The 20967-nt window shown below is 37.0% G+C and overlaps 1 protein-coding gene across 4 annotated transcripts in view; it reads left to right on the forward strand.

Moving 5' to 3' along the window:
* Imp (IGF-II mRNA-binding protein) overlaps positions 1-20967 on the forward strand; it is a 345234-nt gene that overhangs the window by 262976 nt on the left and 61291 nt on the right. For 3 of the 4 annotated variants that reach the window (XM_069834736.1, XM_069834737.1, XM_069834738.1), the window contains 2 exons: positions 3271-3441; positions 4990-5241. In XM_069834736.1, coding sequence (XP_069690837.1) covers positions 3271-3441; positions 4990-5241 — 423 coding nt within the window. Of the gene's footprint in view, positions 1-1791; positions 2084-3270; positions 3442-4989; positions 5242-20967 lie in introns of those variants that run through there. The other variant, XM_069834740.1, reaches the window with a different exon arrangement.

Here is a 20967-nt window from a genome sequence, read left to right on the forward strand (position 1 = left end):
GGATCTCTTGCACTGCAGGTTCTTTTTATCGAATTCGTAATCTATTTGGCGAAATAGAACTTTATTCTAATAGAATAAATGAGTTACGGCGCGGGGTTACGGAAATCTCGAGACGTCGCCTAATTTTCCTATCATACTTTCGAAGCTCAGCATGTATGTTGTGCTCCTCGTATTGCACCACAGCTGTCTCTGTAGCTATCTTTGGTATTGTTTGCATGAAGAAACAGGAAGCACCAATTCTGAGTCTAACAATGCAAAGACTCGCGCCTCTGTGCCTTCGATTAAGTCGGCCTTGACCCCGGAATGGAGATGTCCGGTCCTAAAGTTAGCCTGTTCTACTTCGTGCCGTTCCCACACCCACAGAGCGGACCCGTCATCTCAGGGTCACCATCTTCTTTCACAAAAAAGTTGTGCAACCCGTAGAAAGTTGTACTCTTCGTTGTTTGTGACGCTTGGGCGTGAGTTCGAATCACGCTTACGCTGATTACCTGGTTAGTGGTTTTTCGGAGGTTTTTTGCTATTGTAAGACAATTGTCAGGTAGTTCCATGGCCGAATTCTCCGACTCTCATAGCAAAATACGATGTCGCTGTCACAAATTCATCAATGCTGAATCACCGCTAAGTTTACATGGCGTCATTAAATGTTTTGAAACACTTGTGACGCCGAACTCATGTCTGTATTCGATCTTTTTCTTTTTTCTTTTTTGAAATCAGGAATTCAGTGGCATTCAGATGTAGACAGACAAAATGTCATTGGAATTGAATTAAATAAGTGAGGAAATTATTTCTGCATTATTTTGTTTCAGTTGTATGGTATTGTACCAGTTTTCGCATATTGTAGTACTAAGCTGTCTAATATTAAAGTTGGGGAGACGTTTCTATATAACTACTTCGCCTACCATCATGACACCCTGTCGCGCGTAAGAGGATAAGGACGGCCAGAACTTAAAGAGATACAATCACATTGAAAACAATTTTCAATTTTGGTCTGACGATACGAAGTGTAGACCTATATATGAATAAAGTTACCATTCTTAAGTGCCGTATCAGTAATTTTTTTTACTTAATTCCTGCTCATTTGCGTTCTAGAAATAATGCTTAATACATTTTATACCTCTCTAATTAGCCACCGGCGTGGCTCAGTCGGTTAAGGCGCTTGCCTGCCGGTCTGAAGTTGTGTTCGCGCGCGGGTTCGATCCTCGCTTGGGCTGATTACCTGGTTGGGTTTTTTCCGAGGTTTTCCGCAACTGTAAGGTGAATGCCAGGTAATCTGTGGCAAATCCTGGGTCCCATCTCGCTATCACCAATCTTATCGACGCTAAATAACGTCGTAGTTGAACAGCGTCGTTAAATAACCAACCTTTCTAATTTAAGTGAAATTGCCATCAGCATCTTTTTCATATATCAGTTTTTGTTTTCATGAAACCGTTTTTATATTCATAGCTGCAAGGAGCGCCAGCAGATTTATAATCTCAGTAGGTAAGTTAAGAAAAAACCTAGTGATTGTCCCCCCAATCCTGCGCCCCCCCGAAAGAAACAATAATCATACAGAATTGTAGATAACTTGGTTGTGGAGTTTGAAAGTACGACAAATTTGTAAAATAATGCTAGAATAAGGTATCCCCATTTAATTCTTTTGAGAACATCTTATTTCTTTAATCATATTCCCGCGCGAAATAATGATTGGTACATTTTAAGCCAATCAGTAGTACAGCTTCTCAATGACGTGTGCGTGGTGACGTAATCATTCCCCCTGTGCCCTCCCTCTCACGCACTCGTCCCTCTCCTCTCTCCCACTCTCTCAGTTTAAGAGCGTGGAGGAGAGAAGAGAGAAAAAGGTTTTTAGCTCGCGTTGTGCCTCAACTGAAAAGTGGACATATTTGTAAGCTTATATCGAGTGTAGCTTGGCATTTTGTTGGAGGAAATCACGACAAAATTGACACAGATCCCGTTAGCCGTGTCGTCTCGTTGTGTTTGGAGGTTATAGTCCATGGTTGACGTGGTATGTTGGCCTATGTATGGAAGAAAAAGGTGGTGCGTGCACGCGTCTCTTAAGTTTGAATTTTTTGGAACGTTTTGTCCGGTAGGCAGGGTAGCCGCCAGTGTGTGTGACGTTGTTTGTTTGCTAAGGTTTCGCACGCCCAGCCGGCGCCGACGTGGTGCAAATTATTTTTTAAGTAACGAAGTAAAATGCGAAGTTAAAAAATCTGCATTACATGAGATTCTTGGAAGTGAATGAACCTGGTGAGTTGTTTGATAAAACTAAATCAATAAAACTGTTCATTTGGTGATTTTCCTCGTAGTCTGTCGCTGGTGATTATATAGTTTAAGATGAAATTCACTGATGCATTTTTCCAAATCGTATTTATGCATTGTGAATATTCTGTGAATATATAGGCGATTAATAAATCGCCATTTTTGCATGGAAGGTTTGTTCGCACACCGGCGTGTGTTGCTGAGTCACGCCTGCAGATTCTTCCAGTGCTTTGCTGATGTGGACTTGCGTGTGGAATCGGGTTGAACACGACCGATTCCAAGAATGACCAATAAAAAAAATCATCCACTTAAGGAAGTAGCGTGGCGGCTGTACGAATGGATGGGGGTGTGTGAGATTGGAAGGGATATGCAGGGTTGATGAACTGTACACCCAGTAAAGCTTCTCTCACGTGTACCGTTGCACTTATAATTTGTAACTTAGTTCTAGGTTTCAGTATTTGCTTATAAATTTATGTACCTACAAGAAGGTTATAGCTGTTAGTGTCGTTCATGATACTGGAAATTTGTACGACCATCCATTTGATTTTAAATTTTATTTATGCAGGTTGTTTAATTTTATCCCAGTTTTATTTATTTTATTTTGCTTTGTGGAGGTTATGTCTGAAGTGAGTTGTTGGGAAATGTCATGGATGAATTGCAATTTTACTTGTCACTCATTTTTAATTCAACCGGACATTAGAACTTTATAAGAATCATCTTTTCATTGAGAAATATCAGTTGTCTAAGATAAATTTTGATCAAGGAGATAGATCGCACAGAAATTAGTGACAGTTGATCGAGTTTCTGGCATGGGTCCAGAAAAGAATGTGTAAGACGGGTATGTACGGTTCTAGTCACAGAATGTTAAAGTGCCTCCTTAATGGTACGGTTTTACCCAAAATGTGTTAGCCTGTCATTCTATACATAGCATGTTTACAGGTATTTTTTAATTTACATGTTTTATAAATATTTTTCAAGCATCTATTTACAGTTTTTGTTATGTTTTGTTTACAGTACGGGTGGCAAGATAGTGTTGAGTAATATTCCGTCGCATGTGAGGTTTGAGGACTTGGAGCCATTGCTGACTCCATTTGGTTCCGTCCAGAACTGTGAGAAGCTGAACTCAAGAGATGGCTCCACACAGACTGTGCAAGTCAGCTACGAAACCCAGGAGCAAGCTCAACAGTGAGTACCAATGTTTTGGCACCATAGAAATGTAGTTACGTAAGTATTCAGGGACAACGAAGATAACGCCTGAAGTCTTCAGTGAACTGGTTTAATTTACTATTTTTTGGAGATTAGAGATTCTTCAGTTTATAGAAATAAACACGGATATCTTAACGTTGTGTGATATTATATTTGAAAAGATTAGAGCAAACTGTGTGTTTTAATTTTCACTGATTCAAAAACCCACAAGAAAATGCTTTCGGAACAGGCTACAACCATTTCAAACCATTCCATTAGTAAACAGTTCAAAGTAGTCTTTCTGTATCATTTGTGTTGGAGGTGGAGGGCAGCAGAAGTAATTGACACATCACAATCTTGCAAACAATTTTAAATAATTACTGAGTCTCTCCTAGGTGAACTTGCAGTTATACCCCGATCTTGTTTTTCTTCTACTATACTTGTGTTCCCTCCTTTCCCCTCTTTTCGCAGTTCTCTGCAAAAGTTTCAGAATCAACACTCTCTGTCCATCTCATCTTCTGTCTTCCTACTCCCCATTCACGTCTGTTCTCTGGCATAGGGAGTGCTTCAAATTAGTGAATAAATGAAGAGCATTTTCTTAAAAAATCAAGTATTTTCTCTGGATCAAAAATATAATACGAATGGAGTAAACTGGATTTTATTTGGCCGATCATCATATTAATCATATTTAACTAGGAATGGCTAAGTTAGCAGTGTAGATGTAGCAGTAGCGAGTTGCACTCTAGATTTGAGGTTGCTGTCGGGAGTGGGTTCGAATCTCACGTTTACACAAGTTTTTACAAAGTTTTCCCCAACTATAGTAACTTGTTAGATATTGTATGTATTTAATGTTCTGAATTTGGTAATAGTCATTTTTCTTCTTGCTTCCCAATAATTTAGAGATGGTATCTAAATTTGAAAGTGTGTTACATGTTGTTACTTGTCTCGTATATATTTTCTCTTCTTTGAAGAATAAAGGGCATTTTGGTGATGAAGTATTCCATTTCTGCGGAGGTGCTTGCCTAAACAATCATGACCGGTAGACAGCTACAGCTGATTTTGGAGGGGGGGGGGTCTGGAATTATATTATGCTTGTCTATTAGTATATTTCACATAGCATGTTCATTATCACTGTTAATTTTAGACTGATAGGTCTGGTTGACCTTTTTTTTTTTTTTTATAAATAATTTGTTTTACTGAATCTTATGAAAAATTTTGTTTGCGTGTTTGCTTGATTTTGGTTCCTTTCTTCTCAGCATATTGGCCATCTCATTGCCAGTCACTCCACAATGTGCTGGAATCCATTGTAATATAATTTAAGATTTTGAATCTTCCTGATCTTTTAGGGTTGTTAGTGTATCCTACAGCTTGAATTGCAGCTTTTGAATCTGATAGTATCACAAAATTGTTGCATTTATTCCACCACCTAAAGATATTTTGAATGACTTTGCCTCTATTTCATCATAACTTGTAAGCCTACATATGCCGGCTTAATATGTGTATCTGGATTAGAGATTTTTGTTATGAAGGATCATTTTCTTGTTACAGGGCTGTGAATGAGCTGAATGGTTACGTATATGAGGGCAGTTCTCTGAAAGTGGAATTTTCAATGGAGCGTCGTGGCCGAGCGGGGCGTGGAGGCTCAAGAGGGGGTGCTGGCGCTAGCTTCTCTGGGCTGCCAGGCTCCGGTCGCCAAACCGATTTTCCACTACGCATTCTTGTACAGAGTGACATGGTGGGAGCAATCATTGGTCGGCAGGGTAGCACCATTCGCCAAATCACACAGCAAACAAGAGCGAGGTGTGTTGCATCTATATAGAGTCCACACAGTTCTATTATATAGAATTACAGCGTTTTTCATCGTTAATACCTAATCAAATTTTGGTTGGTTTGCTAGTGGTTACATTGTTCTATCACATCGCCTGTATAGGCATTCAAAGCCGAGAATGCCACTAAGTATACTATACTGGATGTAATATCTTTTTGGGGTTTCTAAGTCCTTATTCACAAGTCTCCGAATTCTGACTGTAGGTGAATGAGTGAGTGAGTCAGATGGACTGCAACATGAATCTTGTAAACTTTGCACTGATGTGTAACTTATAGTTATGACTAAGAATTAAATTTCTGGGTGCTAAAAATGAGAGATTTAGGGTTTTACAGAATCCGATTTAGGTTATATAAAATTAACAATTAATTTTAATTTTAGTAAATATTCCATTTTAAGTGGAATTTATGTATTACTAAGAATTGGTGTTGACAATGAGTGCAACTGAACTTCAAAGTCTATCAGTGAAATAGACTAATTGCTGATTGGTCATTTTCATAAAGGAGGTGCATTGACGAGAAAACTAAATTGTAAGCTCTCGCCTAATGTGCACAACCTATCATCCGTTTTATACTAGATGGGACCCCCCCCCCCCCACACACACACACACACACACACACACACAAAAACTTCGATTCCAAGAAACTAGGTAAAATTTTCTTCCCTCCCCTTCTAAGACCAATATGGAATGAACTTGTCAGACAAATGTTTGTCTGTAAGAGCAATTTTTAGTTTTTTTTTTTTTTTTGCAATATGGTACTGGTATTTTTTATTTTAAACATATGCAAAACACTAAAGAGACACTTTCCCAGACACAAACATAGTTTTTAGGCATTTGTCGGAATATATTGTTCATTTAGGCATTTTAGGTTCTATAGAATTATAATAGAGGGATCTTATGTACATGAAACATAGACATACTATCTTATTTACATATGTCTTGGATGTAGCAAACAAAATAGGTACAGAACTAGAAATCTGTTCCCTAGTTATGACTGTTAATATCAAAAGAAAATAGAGACTGTTGTATACATGCCAGGACACAATTTACAAGATACATGCTGCAGTCCATGTGACTCCTAACCTATTATTTTCCAGAGACTTGAGAATCAGGTCTAGAAACTTTCTCAACTGACACCACATCCATTCCACTATACTCAGTGACATTCTCATCTTTAAGTGTCTATAAATCCGATGTCTGTTCATTAAATAAAAAAATAGGAAAGTCAGCACGACTTTATTATTAAAACTGTTTAAAATCCAATTATACTCTTGTGTAATATTTATCTCTTATTGTCTTAGAAATAATGTTACTCTGCTTCTTTAAAATGAATTTAGTGCTTCTAGTCTATTTGTTTCGCATTTCATATGTTCGAAGTAATTTCTCGTATTAGGCATATTTGTTTCATATGACTTAATTTAGCTGGAAGGCAAAGGAAGTGGGGAATTTTTGTTTCTAAATTTACCGGTAACCATGATTTGTGAATTCCTTTTTGAAGGCCATAATATAAAAATTAGTCCCATCCTTTTATTTTTACCAGGTTTTTACCTACTGCAGTGTACTCCTGATTATCCATGCCAATGACTGGAAAAAAGAATATGGATGATCTGGGAACACGGATAATCAAAAAACCCTGCTTTTACTGTAGACATTTAGAAGGATCGTTGGTGTACTTAAATAGCTTTAAATTTCAAATTTATTTTAACAGAAACTAAATGTTTGAAATTTAAACATGAATAATACATGCCATAAATTGAAAATATGAACTATTTGCCATGCTTACTTACTGTATTTAATTTTTGGATGTAATCTGCACAAATATATAGGCTTTAGCATTTCTGCTTCTTGCTGTTTGTTTCCTTATTCATATCCACATTCTGCGTGCAGCAGTAAAGCCACTGTATTTGAAACCCTGTTGCCCTGTGTTATTCGACACTGTTAAGCTACAGAATGGGAAATGTGTGTGTTTTTTTTTTTTTTTTTTTTTTCAGTTTTTTTTCCCATTCCTCTCCATCGTTCTCACTACTCCTGATCGAGGTGTTTAGTTAGTCAGTTGCTGGAAGCCTGGTTCATGCTTATCACTACAAAACCACTCATTTAAGTTTTCTTGATGAACTTTTGCGAAATCTTCAGTTTCTTTTATTAATGTCAGAATTTCAAGAATGATGCTTTCTTCAACATTCACATGCTTTCCACTGTCTTCCAATTTGGAAAGAATCTTACTCCATGATGGTTGTAAAGTCGATGCTGGAATTTTTGACCACACTTTTAACACACCATGTACTGCATCCAACATTGAAAACTATTTTCAGATTGTGGGCAGGTAAACAGTTCGGTCAAGGACCTTCATTAGCAGTTGAAGTCTGTAATGTTACTTCATAGATGCCATCACTCCTTGATCCGTGGACTTTATAAGTGCAGTGACAGAACTCCTGGAACAAACAAAAAAAATATTAGGCACTTTTTTTTTTTTACATGTCCTTGAATGAATGAGGCTTCTTGACTTTTCCATGCAGAAGCAGCTTCAGTTTGTGGTGTCCTAAAGCATTTCCATAACACAGAATTGTCACTCTCTCTTTGAAAACGTGTCATGGAGCAGACTTTTCTTTTTCCAAAGCCAGTGCCTTGGTTGGTTGGTACTTTCAACATAAACCTGATTCATTGGCATTATACATTTGATCAGGAACTGGATTTTGTTCCTATACATATTCTTGGAAACAGTGCACTATGAGTTAGATGCTGCCACATTTGCACTAATGCTTGTTTAAGCCTGATTATCCACTCAGATGAAGGCTTTGAATTTGCCTTCTAATCCCAATGTTCGAAGAAAGAACTTTGCTTTCTCCAAACACGTTATGCCAGAGATTGATATTCCTTTGGTTCTCCTCTGCTTGAACCACTTCAGAAGAATATTGTAGTCAAGAAATTTGTATGAGCATGTTTACATACTACTTCGTTTTGAGAATCAAGCTACGTTCTCATAGTCTTTTGATAACAACAGTAGTTTTCCTTACTATTTATTGTTCCAGACAGTTTGGACACCTATGCTGTAATTATTCACTAATTCATTTCTAGACTTTCTTTTTTCATGGTGTTCAATAATTTTTTATTTCTGTTTAACACTTAAAACAACATGAAAATACAGTGTAGTCCCTTGGTCGGAATCTTCTGTTATGGAAACTTATAATTTTGAAAGCTAGCTAACTCTGCCTACTACAGGAACACTACTCAATACGTTACTGATAAGATGATCGCTTTGCTCATACTCAACGTTGACATCAGAAGATGCAGTAAAGAAGAAGAAAGAAATTCACTTATACATGAAAATAGAGACTAAATAAGAATTATTTTAACATCTAAATATGTACACATACAAATATAAGAGTAAATAATTACAGTGGTAACTCCTCTAAATAAAATAATTGTTTTAACATTAATGACAAAAATATTTTTAAGTCATTTAGACTGATAGTCTTTCGTAATACATTTACTCAGACAAAAAATTAAGTTGAAACTTTTAGAGAATCTGCTGCGTAGTCCCGCCAACACTTAAGGACAAGTACATCATACTCAGCAATAAGTAGTATTAAAACAGTAAATAGTGTCTGTACTCACCTGGTTGCTTACACCATGTCCTTCGTCTGCGAGTCGCTGAGTTCATTGCTCGGCAGTGGTTGCATCACCTATGTAGGGGTGTGCAAAGAAGCCCAATAATGTAGTACACAGTATCCTGGATCATATATATATATATATATATATATATATAATCAGTAGCACTTTGAATAGAACAACCGCCAGGATCGCCAACCATCCGCCGTAAACGAACACGAGATGGCAGTACAGTACCAGATTCAATTCAAATGGGAGTTATGACATGTCACTTCTTATGTAACAACTAGATGGCAGCGTAATAAACCTGACAAAAGTTGTTACTGTCAAAGCCTATAAGACTGAGCAATCTGGGTATATATGATCTAGAACAGTACGTACAAACATATTAAATGACCTTTGTTCAGCTAATAGTTTTACTTCCTTTCATGAAAAATGAAGGGACTCCACTGTAGTTGTAACATAGTGAAAAAATTTCCAAGAAACTTCTATCTGGCCACATTACATTGTAAGAAAAGTGAATTAGGATCTTACTCACCTTCCATCATAAGTGTACATTTTGTGCCTGTTTCAGGGTGTTATATAAAGCCTAGTTCACAACCAACTGTATTCAGTTCAAGTGTCAGCAAGTACAAGCAGAAGCATTTTTTAAAATTCATTTATTGAGCCAAAATCATGCATGGTTAATTCACATATTCACATATTTACAGTCAGAAGTATACTGTATATGGGAAATAATTCCAAGTCTTTCTTAACATTCATCAGGTCTTCTTTTATTCTTTAGAGACATTTGGACATATTTCCGCATGGTCAGGATCAATTTCTTGCGTTTGTGAGGCATAATTTCGTTGCCTATTCCTGAAATCTCGCGAATTTATAGGACAGGTGGGCAGTTACAAGAGAGCTTAGGACATATAGCCAGGCAACATACATTTCATAGTGTACAGAAACCAAATTCTCCTACCGATCAGACTGGAGTAGGGATGAAGTCCTGTAGAACTTGATGTCATAATGCATGACTCGACAACGGAAGCACTATGTTTTGAATGTTGCCTGGCTATACCATGTATGTATTTTCGATAGCATTTAAATCTGGACTCCTATCTGGCCACTGTAATAATGGAATTTCCTTATTTGCGGACCATTCTGTTGTTGCTGTTTTGTGGCACAGCACATTATGTTGGAAAATTAAATAGCCATTTCGAAGATTCTGGGCAGATGACATGTTCTCCTTCATAGTTTGTGTATTCATGCAAATTCATTGCATTGGTAGTGAATCATAGTATTCCGATATCTTAACAGGATGTTATTGCAGATCAAGAATTATAAACAGAATTGAAATGAGAATAAAAATCCGGGGGAAAATGTTGTCTGTATATCAGTATGGTCCTGTATCATTTATTATAGTTGGGGGGGGGGGGGATAAAGAAGGTGGTTTACCGTCAAAACCTGTATTACAAAAATCTTAACGCGAAAATTAAATGTCCAGTACCAGTGCGCTTTACATAAACTACTAAAATATAGAGAGGTTACTAACAAAAATATATGACCAAGAAGCCATTATTTGAAATAAGCTAGTAGCGTCAAATTTTTGTAGGTATTGTACATTTGGTGATTGTTGTAATATCTATTGCCTCAGGATAATTTACAAAGCAATCACAGTCATATTTCATGTATCTTGTGTTTTGAAATTGTTCTGTTTGGATGTAAAGCGGTCATTAAGTTACCTTTCAAATTTACTTCCATATTTTTAAGATGGTACTTTGTTTGTCGACATCACCAAGTCTCTCTCCTTTCATTCTTAATAAAGTTGTCTTGACATGTACAGTTCCCCAAAAAAGGAATGAGACAACTCTTGGTCGTTGAAAGTTAAAATTCTACAATGCGGTTCACGCGATATCGACATAGCCAGGAAGACATCTGGTTGTGCATGCATAGGCCTATTTTCATCCTACTCCAAAGTACATATCAGTGCAAAATGTTATCAGTTGTCTGTCTACTTCTGGTGTAGGTCTATTTTTACGTCCTTGATCGTTTACCTTTCATATAAGTTTGAAATATACTGTGTAACACGAAAGTAATTCGCCAAAGTTGGAGAACAATATTAATTTTGAAATACAAATTTAGACTAATGGCAAAGACAGCAAGAAACATGGTAAGGTCCATGATAAGAACAAAGATCAGGACCACGATAACATATTACAAGAAACACGACAAGAATTATGATAAATACCACAACATGGACCATGCTAAGGATTACAAGAACCAGAACCACGAAAAGGACTATTTGAAAGACAAAGAAAAGGCTCAGGACCACGATAATGTACTATGACAAGAAACACAACAAGAATTACGATTAATACCACGGCATGGACCATGATAAGTATTACGACAAGGACCAGGATCACGAAAAGGACTATTAGAGAGACAACAAGGACAACTATAAGGACCACGACAAAGATATCAACGACCTTTGAAAGGACTACAAAAAGAACAAAGATACAAATGACAAGAACCACAATAAGGATCACGACATTAACCATGATAAGGAAAACAATAAGGATCACAACATGGACCATGATATAGATCAGGACAAGGACCAGGATAAGGTTCACGGCCAGAACCATGACAAGAATCACAATATGGACTCTAACATGGGCCACGATAAAGATTATAAATATGGACTATGATTAACACCACAACAAGATCACGATAAGGATCACGACATTCATTCATAGTGTTCTGCCGAAGGGCAGATCTTTCATTGCAAACCCAGCATTCTCCAGTCTCCTATTTTCTGCTTTCCTCTTTGTCTCCTCTTATGATCCATACATCTGATATCTTCTTCTACCCTGATCTCTTCTCCTGTTCAGTGCATCCTTCAGAAGGCAGTTTCTTCTCAACCGATCATGACATGGTCAACTACAAACAAAACAAAGATCATGGTAGGACCATGACAAAAACAAGAAATACCACTATAAAGACCATAACAAGGACAATTGGAACGATAAAGTCCATTACAATGGTAACAAGCATTATGATAAGGACCATGAGAAAGCAAGGATTGCTCTAACGACTGTGATAAAGACAAGGATCACGACATGGACCATGATAAGCACCATGACAGCGATCACGATAAAGAGCACGACGTGGAGAATGATAAGTACCACTATAAGAATCACATCAAGGACCATGGAAGATGTATGATAAGAACTAAGTAAGAACCACGAAAGGATCGCGTTAAGAACTGCGTCAAAGGTAACAAGGACAAAGCAAATACAAGGACCATGATAAGGATGACAATATGGGCCACGCAAAACACTTTGATAGGGATCATTACAGTGATCACAAGGAGGACTATGATAGAGATCATAAGGATCACGATTGCGATGAGAAGTATGAGAATTACAAGAACAACTTTAAGGACCACGATGAGGGTCGTGACATGGGCTACGACGAGCACCACAAGAATGATCATGAAAGGGACCACGACATTTGGCCACAATAATCACAAGGAACAGGATTGCGATAATAACTATGAGATTGACAAGGACCACGACAATAACAAAGACAGGGACCACAATAAAGATCCAAACATAGAGCATGACGAGTACTACGAGAATGATCACGATAGGGACCACGATAAGAACCATGATAGGTACCAAGACCACAGTAAGTACAATGACAAAGACAACATACCTAATTAGGACCATGACAAAAGCAGCAAGGAAGACGATAAATACTATTAAAATGCCAACAAGGATCACGACAGTAACAATAAGGATCACGATAAGGACCATGACAAGGTAAACAAGGACCTATATAAGAAATATGACATGGATAAAGACGAGGGTCACGATAATAATTACGAAATGGACCGTGATAAGGACAAAGTTCACGATACGGGTCATGACATGAACCAAGATAAGGACCGTAACAAAGACAACATATACCATGATAAGGATCATGATAAAGACAACAAGAATGATACGGGCCATTGCAGTGACAAGGATCATAAGGACCACAACAAAGACAACAAGGACCACTATAAGAAACATGACAAAGAAAACAGTGTCCATGATAACCATGGCAAAGATAACAAGGATCATCATAAGATCTACAGCAACGATCTTGATAAGGATCACAATTACCATGACAAGGACTGTCATTCACGTCGTGATACTTAGGCCTATCGTGATTCTTGTCGTAGTCCTTATTGTGATCTTTGTTGTCTTGGGCCCTTACGCTGATCCTTGTTGACTTTGTCGTGGTCCTTACTGTAATCCTTGTCTTTGTCATGCTCCTTATCGCGACAATTATTATCTTTATTGTGGTCTTTATCATGGCTCTTATTTTCTTTGTTAGGGTCATTATCGTGATCTTGTTCATTATCGCCATCCTTATGATGGTTCATTTCATGGTCCTTGATCTTTGTTGTGATGTTCGTCGCACTCTTGTCGTGATTCTTGTCGTCCTTGTTGTTTTTAGCATGCTCCTTTAATTGTCATTTCAAATAATAATGCTTTTCCCCTTTGGCAAGTGACTATTGTTTCACACAGTAAATAATGCCTCGAAGCAGGGTCTTAAGATGCTATACAGCAGCCCGACACAGATTTACTCAGGATATTTACTAGCGAGGGCCATGTTTTGAGGTGAGCTATATTATAGTAGAAGAGGCAAGACCTGTTCTGTGACCTTATCATGTGCTGTGGCTATATCACCAATGGGTATAAAGGGGAAAGACAGATGAACTTTTGTGTCAATAGATTCGTATAATGTTAACCATCATGAAACAAACTCTCTTTCTGATAGCTCATTCTTTTCCCTGTCACACAGCTTATATGCCATAGGCTATTTCGCCTCCTCATTTATATACTACAAAAATCTGTACAATTGTAATGTTACAAAATTATGACTTATTCCACATAGTAAAGCTTCAACGCTGATATAAGCTCTATAGAATACAAGAAATGAAATGGGGAGGGGGGGACCAAACTTGATTTAAAAAAGCCTTCTCAAGGAGGGGAAGTTATCACTCTCACTCACATGTTTCCTCTCTTGGAAGGTCTTCCCAAATGGCCAGGGCTATAATATTCTTTGTCAGTATTTTGAATGGGAATCTGCCTGCAGTGAGACTAAAAAGCTGGATAAATGTCTGTCTCTCCAACTTGTCTCAGTGGCTGATGCAGTTAATATTTAAATGTAGTTATTGAAAATCAGTTTCTTAATGCTTGTTGTTAAAGCACTTTACATTTTTTCAATATCATTGTAATTGTTAGCTTCTAATATATAATATGCATTTACACTATATATAAATGGTGTAAATACATTCGTTAGATTAACATTTATAATATTATAATTTGTAGTTTCGTATTGTCTGTGATCATTAACACTTAATCTCAGGACTCTGTTAAACTTTATTTCAACGTTATTCAGAAAAAAAAAAACCGTTGGTACAGACTAAGAATGGAACCCGCTCTCTTCTGCACAATACGAAGAAGACTTAGCTTCTGAGCTATTGAGGCAACATGAAAACTTTCATTTCTGCACAAGTGTTGATCTAGTCATGAAGGTTCAAATGTCGAGTTAACTACACAATTTATGTATACATTTATTTATTATTTCTGTCATAGTACTATATTTTTTTGCAGTTTTTGAAGTGAATTTCGGAATGATGCTAGTAACAAACCAAATAGCCTGAATTTAAGTAACTCAAATATTCGTTATCTTGTGTATCAGTGCTCTGGTCTCTTATGTGCAGTGTCTTACATCTGAGATTTAAGAATATTCCATAGTCTCATTCCTCTTTGGGGAACTGTACACATTTACATTAGATAATAAGCATAGATTTCTCTTTGTGAAAATTATTTGCTCCGATAATGTAATAAATTCTAATACAAATACTATTTCCTGAATAATTTCTATTTGTTAAAAGGCACAGTGATACTGTATCTCTTAATGCTGTTTTAGCTTGCTTTTTATGAGACAACCTTATTCACCTATACTTTGAACAGAAATGAAGACATGCTGTATTGTATTAATGTTTATGTTGATAGAGTATGTGAGTGTATGTCTACTACCTCATTTTATACAGAAGGTGAAGAGTCCATATACCCCGTCATCAATATGGATTTACAATGATTTGACATGCCTGTTACAGATCCGAAACATCCCCATCTACTCCACCATGATCTTTGCACAGACGGATGCATCTCCAGATCCAATTTCCTCATTTCAAATTTGGATTTAAAGTGACGCGAAGAAGCATGCAGCTTGCTTCTTCGCCATTTTCCAAAAGAGGGAAGCTAAAAGGAAAGTTTTTTTCTTCCTCCCAATAAATGTGGCATTCGTCAAAGTTATAAGGACCTGAACTTTTCTTTTTTTTCCCCCCCCCAACACATTTATGTCAGATGGAACAAAACCCACCTCGTGTTATGATTTGTGCAGGGGTAACAGATCAACTGCTTGTACCATATTTTTTTCGATTGCTAGTGATTCAGAAGTACTTACCTGTATGTGATTAATGAATGGTTGCTTCCTGAATTGCAGAGGAAAGACGTATCTGACATTTTGTGGCTTGAATAAGACAGCACACCAGCTCACTTTTCCATAAGTGTTAAAAAGTGATTTATCGAGCTTTTTCGCAGATAGGTGGATTCGTTGGGGATCCCAGAACTTTTCTTCACTCTTGACATAATTATCACAAAGCCAAAATCTAACCATGCCAGACAGTTCTCTTTGGCGAATCATAAAGCAAGATGTCCGCAAAAAGTGCTATGTTTCAAATGCCGAGTTGAAGTATGCTGTGAGCAATGTCTTCACAATTATTGCCATGCCATAAATGCTATGGGCAATAAGCAAATAGACCTGGAGACACTTCCGTCTGTGCAGAGACCATGAAAGAGTATATACGGATATTTTGGATCTGTAATAAGCCAATCAAATCATTTTAATCTATATAGGTGACATGGTATATGGACTTTTCTCATACTCTGTACCATAAGATTTCGATTTTAATCAATCTGAAGGTGGAAACGGAATTTAATCCATCTTATTACATTGAAACCTCTTGTTTCTTTCCTTTTCTCAAAACTAGTTACAAGAATTTCGGATTTTGTAGAAGAAATAATAAAGTTACTGGTGTAATATTTTAAACATGAATGGAATGATCCATTTGGTCCATCCCTGATCTATTTCATCATCAAATTCTGTCAAGGATTATGCCTTCTGCCCTGTTCTTGTTCATTTGGTCAGTGATTAGATGTTGGCAAACCTGTTACGCTTCAATATTAAAGACTCGGTCCTTTGATGTGAACATAATCGGGTAGGAGAGGGAATGTGTTATCTATGGTTTTCAGTTTAATGTTTACCATTATATTCACTGCCATATGTCAAACCAAAAACCAGTGGTAATCATATTGTGATTAAACATATTTCAAGTTGGTACACTATTACGATTCTTTGAGGAGTAATATGAAAAATAGCGTGTAAAAGAACTCCTGCAGAACAAAATTCCGGCACACCGGTGGTGCTGATATAACTTTGGCATTTGCGAGCATCATTAAATAAAACAATTTTAATATTAATAATACTAGTAATATTGTTTGTATAATGGATACCTGTAATACTGATCAGGCCATGGAACATGAGATATAGTTCCCATTTTTGCCACCATTGACTTGGGTTTAACATTACTTCAATAGCCTCCGAAAGTATGCATTGAGTGGAAGATCTTTCTATGTTATTTGTCTATGATTTATATAGCCTGAGAGATGAATGATTATGTGACGAACATTATAATGTATGGAAGATAATCTGTCATCTGCCGGTATCCACTGAAACTCATGATTCCGTGCATCATTCTGTACTACATAGCGTTGCCAACCCTCCTGTCTTTCCGGTGATCTCTGTATTTTCCCGTAATTTTTAATATTCTCATGGCTCCCGAATTTTTCTTCTCATCGAATATTTTTCTCCCTTATTTTTGCATAAGGTAAAAATCATTATTCTAAACATTTGATTTTGCCGTGAATGATGATTGTTTATATGATGACTTTTGTTGTTCAAGAGATGCTTTAAAATGTGCAGTCTTTGTAGAAGGTAATGCTTGTCAGAAATGGGTTTTAATGCTCACCTGTTTAAAAAATAAAACAATATCAATATTATAAATTTGGAAAAATTGGCTAGTTTGTTCTAAGCATACAAAGTAGTAATGCTCACACAAAGAGGGTGTTTTTTTATCTCATGAACAATAATAATTGGACATAATATGTTTGAAACAGAAGCACGGCACATCCATTGGAATCAGAGCTGCAAAGTCAACTTCAACTATTGCATGAAACAAAAACTATTGCATGAAACAAAAACTGTCTCAAAATACACTTGATTTAAGCATAGCTGCCGAAGTGTAGAATAAAGTAGTTTTTAAATAACTGAACAGAATAATTTGTAAATTTTCTATGTGAAATTTTGTCGATTCCTTAATCTCCTGCATTTTCTCCCCCCAAAAAAAAAAGTTGGCAACCCTAGTACTACAAGATACCAAATTGTTTGTGCGCTTGGTATTAGTGTCTCTCAATAAGTTACTGTTTCTGATTGTTATTAATTGGATGAATTACAATAATTTCTTCGCAAGTATGCATTTAATGTTGCTCTAATGTGGAAGAGTTTGACGGTTCATGGGATATCGTTACATATGGCAAAAGTGTGAAGAGATAAGATTTTTTTAGTAAGGTGGGTTGGGTAATTTGGGTATAAAAAACAGCCTTTTTTTTTTTAATGTAACCTGTTGCCATGATACAATTTTCCAGCAATTTTTTTTTAATCGCTACACCTGCAAAATCCACTGTGTGTATTAACAAGATTTTGTAGGACAAAGAAAAAAGCATTGCCACTTTTTATTTCCTTGATTTTCACATCTACTTTCAGTATAATTTCAATTATTACAAGACAAATGAAGAAATTATACCGAAAGTAGCTTTGAAAATCAAGGGAATTAAAAGTTGCAAGCTTCTTTCTTTGTCCTGGAAAATCTTTTCATAAACACATATCAGATTTTGGGCACGCAGCAACAATATACATTAGAACTGTGATCTTCTAGAATGATTCTATTGCATTTTCAAGTATGTTATCCTTTTCATAATAATAGCCCTAAGTTTAACTATATTCGTTTTACCCTATGGATGGGGAAATTTGGGTATAACCTGCTTTAAAGTCTTTACAAAATCAAATTATCCCAACCATATGTTAGTATGTGTATTCTAGAACAGAATGGAGAGGTTAGGTATCCATTTAAAATTTGTAATTAGACTCAACAGATAAAAAAAAAGTTGTTCTTGATGAGGCTTACTTTGTAAACTTAAAATATCTGCCATTAAAATCAGGGATAGAAAACACTTCGGATATTTGTCTTTAACCAATACATAATAATTTGTGTACTGTATGTGGCATGATCTGGAAGGAAAACTAAGTTAGCTACCAATTAACCTATAATTTTACCCATATTACTCCACGTTTGTAAATTGTAATTTACTAACAAACTATTATTGATCTTGCAGTGTAGGCTTTCACGGCCGGAGTCTATAGATCTAGATTCATTTTACGGGCTGAGAGACCGTGGTATATTGGTTGGTTTTATACCAGACGTTTCGTCTGCAACTGCGGACAGCAGCCGGAGTTTACAGGATTCCGTGTTCGTGTGGGAAGGTCTACATCGGTACTACACAGCAGAGCGTCAGGACGAGACTGACAGAACATAATAGGAATTGCCGCCTAGGACAGATCGACAAATCGGCAGTGGCAGCACATGCCTATCAAGAGGGCGATCACAACATAAGATTCAAGGACATAGACATCTTGAGCATGACGACGCACTTCTTCCCCCGTCTACATAGAGAAGCGATTGAAATATATAAACATAACAACAACTTTAATCGCAAGGAAGAAGGCGTAAAGCTAAGCCTGGTACCCAGTCCTAAACAGAACAGATAAGAAGCCACTACAACAAAAGGACGGAACCCAGAACGGGAGCAGCGAACAAAGCGGCGTGGACCGCAGCGACAACATGCCTTGGCCCGCGAGCCGCACTATAAATACGCCCGCACAACCAGCCACAGGATCAGTTGCCTCAGGTACGCTGAGAAGAGTCTTGCGACCTCGGATATCGCTCCACTGAAGATGTCTGCCGCAGTTGCAGACGAAACGTCTGGTATAAAACCAACCAATAGACCACGGTCTCTCGGCCTGGAAAATGAATCTAGATCTATAAACTATTATTGATATATTACTACATTTATTTAAAACATGTGTATTGTACACATGTATAAATTTGGTTACTGTATCACAGCTGGTTCCCAAACAATGTTATCCTGAATCTGATGTGTCATTTCATACACTGGTAAATGAAACGGTTTTTACCAAGCAATATCAGTGTGATCAACACACATTTTTAACACTCCAGGATAGACAATTGTGAAGTAGACAATATACACAGAAATCAGTTGACACATGGGCAACATTACTCTAATTAAAAATACAATTTTCTACAGTATGTTCACTACCGCAAATATTCAAAATGTGCTCCATTTACTTGAAGACAGTGCCTCAATTGATCCTGACATTCTTCTGTCATGCTTAAAAGTGTTACAGGTTTGATGTGCTGGATAATATGGGCGATCCTTTGTTTCAAGTTGTCTATAAGTGTAGAATAAATGTAGACTCTGCTGTTTCACAAATCCCTATAAAAAGAAATCAAGGGGTGTGAGGTCTGGTGACTGTGAAGGCCATGACTGAGTTCTAACCCAGTGCGCAGCGAACATCTCATTTAGTTTCTGGTGACCTGTTAGAGCATAATGTGCTGTGGCCCCATCTTGTTGGAAACCACGTCTTTATCTGTTTGTTCAATGGCAAATCATACAGGAACTCCATTACAGTGCAGTCCAGCAATTTCCCATATGTGTGTCGGATTACATTTTCATCAAAGAAATATGGTCCCACAACCATATCACTAGTATTCCACACCACACCATAACTTTTGGAGCACCTGGGTTGTTATCTTCATGCATCCATCTGGGGTTTCCTTTGGACCAATATCATGCATTTTGTGTATTTGCTTGGTCATCCAGAAACAATAAGCAAGCATTCATCACTGAACAGAACATGCTGAAGGAAGGATCGATCAGTATGCAAACGCTGTGTGATCCAGGTGCAATATGTTTGCCTCTTGAGAGTGTGTTCTTCTTGCATTGTGTGTAAATGCTGTAGTTTGTATGGGTGAAAACTTGCAGATTTCAATATTCTAGGAACAGATTCTCCACTTTCTTGAGCCACATAGCGCACTGACCTTTTAGGGCTGGCCATCATCTTTGCAATCACGTCTATTGAATGCTGTCCATCAGTAGGAGATGTGGGACGACCAATTTGTTTCTTGTCAAGTACACTGAAAGTTGTTTTAAATTTATGCAGTAATTCAGCTACGTTTTGGTATGCTGGTTTTGTAATGTCAGGATGACAACGATGAAACTCGTCTCCAGCTTCTCTTGTTATCCTGTGATTGTCCCCACAGAGCAGTACTAAGTATACTTGCTGTTGAGGAGTCAACATTGATCTCTTCAACTTTCAATGAATATCAATATCACTACTGAAAGCAATAACCAATAATGTTACCTTCTTCAACTCTTTAATAACTCAATAGTTTCAAACAATAAATGAAACAAAACACAAACTATAGCATTATTGTTTACCACACCATGGCCTACTTCAATTATGTACTGTATTAATTTACATATTCCACAAAAACTAATTGAGGAAAACTGATAAGGGGACAAAAGGTGGAGAATTCTAGCAGTACAAAAGGGGAATAAGTACTGCTAACTTAACAGTACAAATGAAAAAGGTTACTCAGATTACGGACATCTTGAAGGGAACATGCCATTGTGTTACTTTGCACATTAATTTACAATTAGTAATGTTTTCCATTTGTCAATTGACTTGTCACACAGTATGTTAAATTGGCATGCGTTTGAAGATTGGGTAAAATTTTATTCAATAAATTGTGACTTACACCCAGATTATCTCACTATACCCAAATAAT

The sequence above is a fragment of the Periplaneta americana genome, chromosome 9, assembly GCF_040183065.1.
Source record: "Periplaneta americana isolate PAMFEO1 chromosome 9, P.americana_PAMFEO1_priV1, whole genome shotgun sequence".
NCBI classification, from domain to species: domain Eukaryota; kingdom Metazoa; phylum Arthropoda; class Insecta; order Blattodea; family Blattidae; genus Periplaneta; species Periplaneta americana.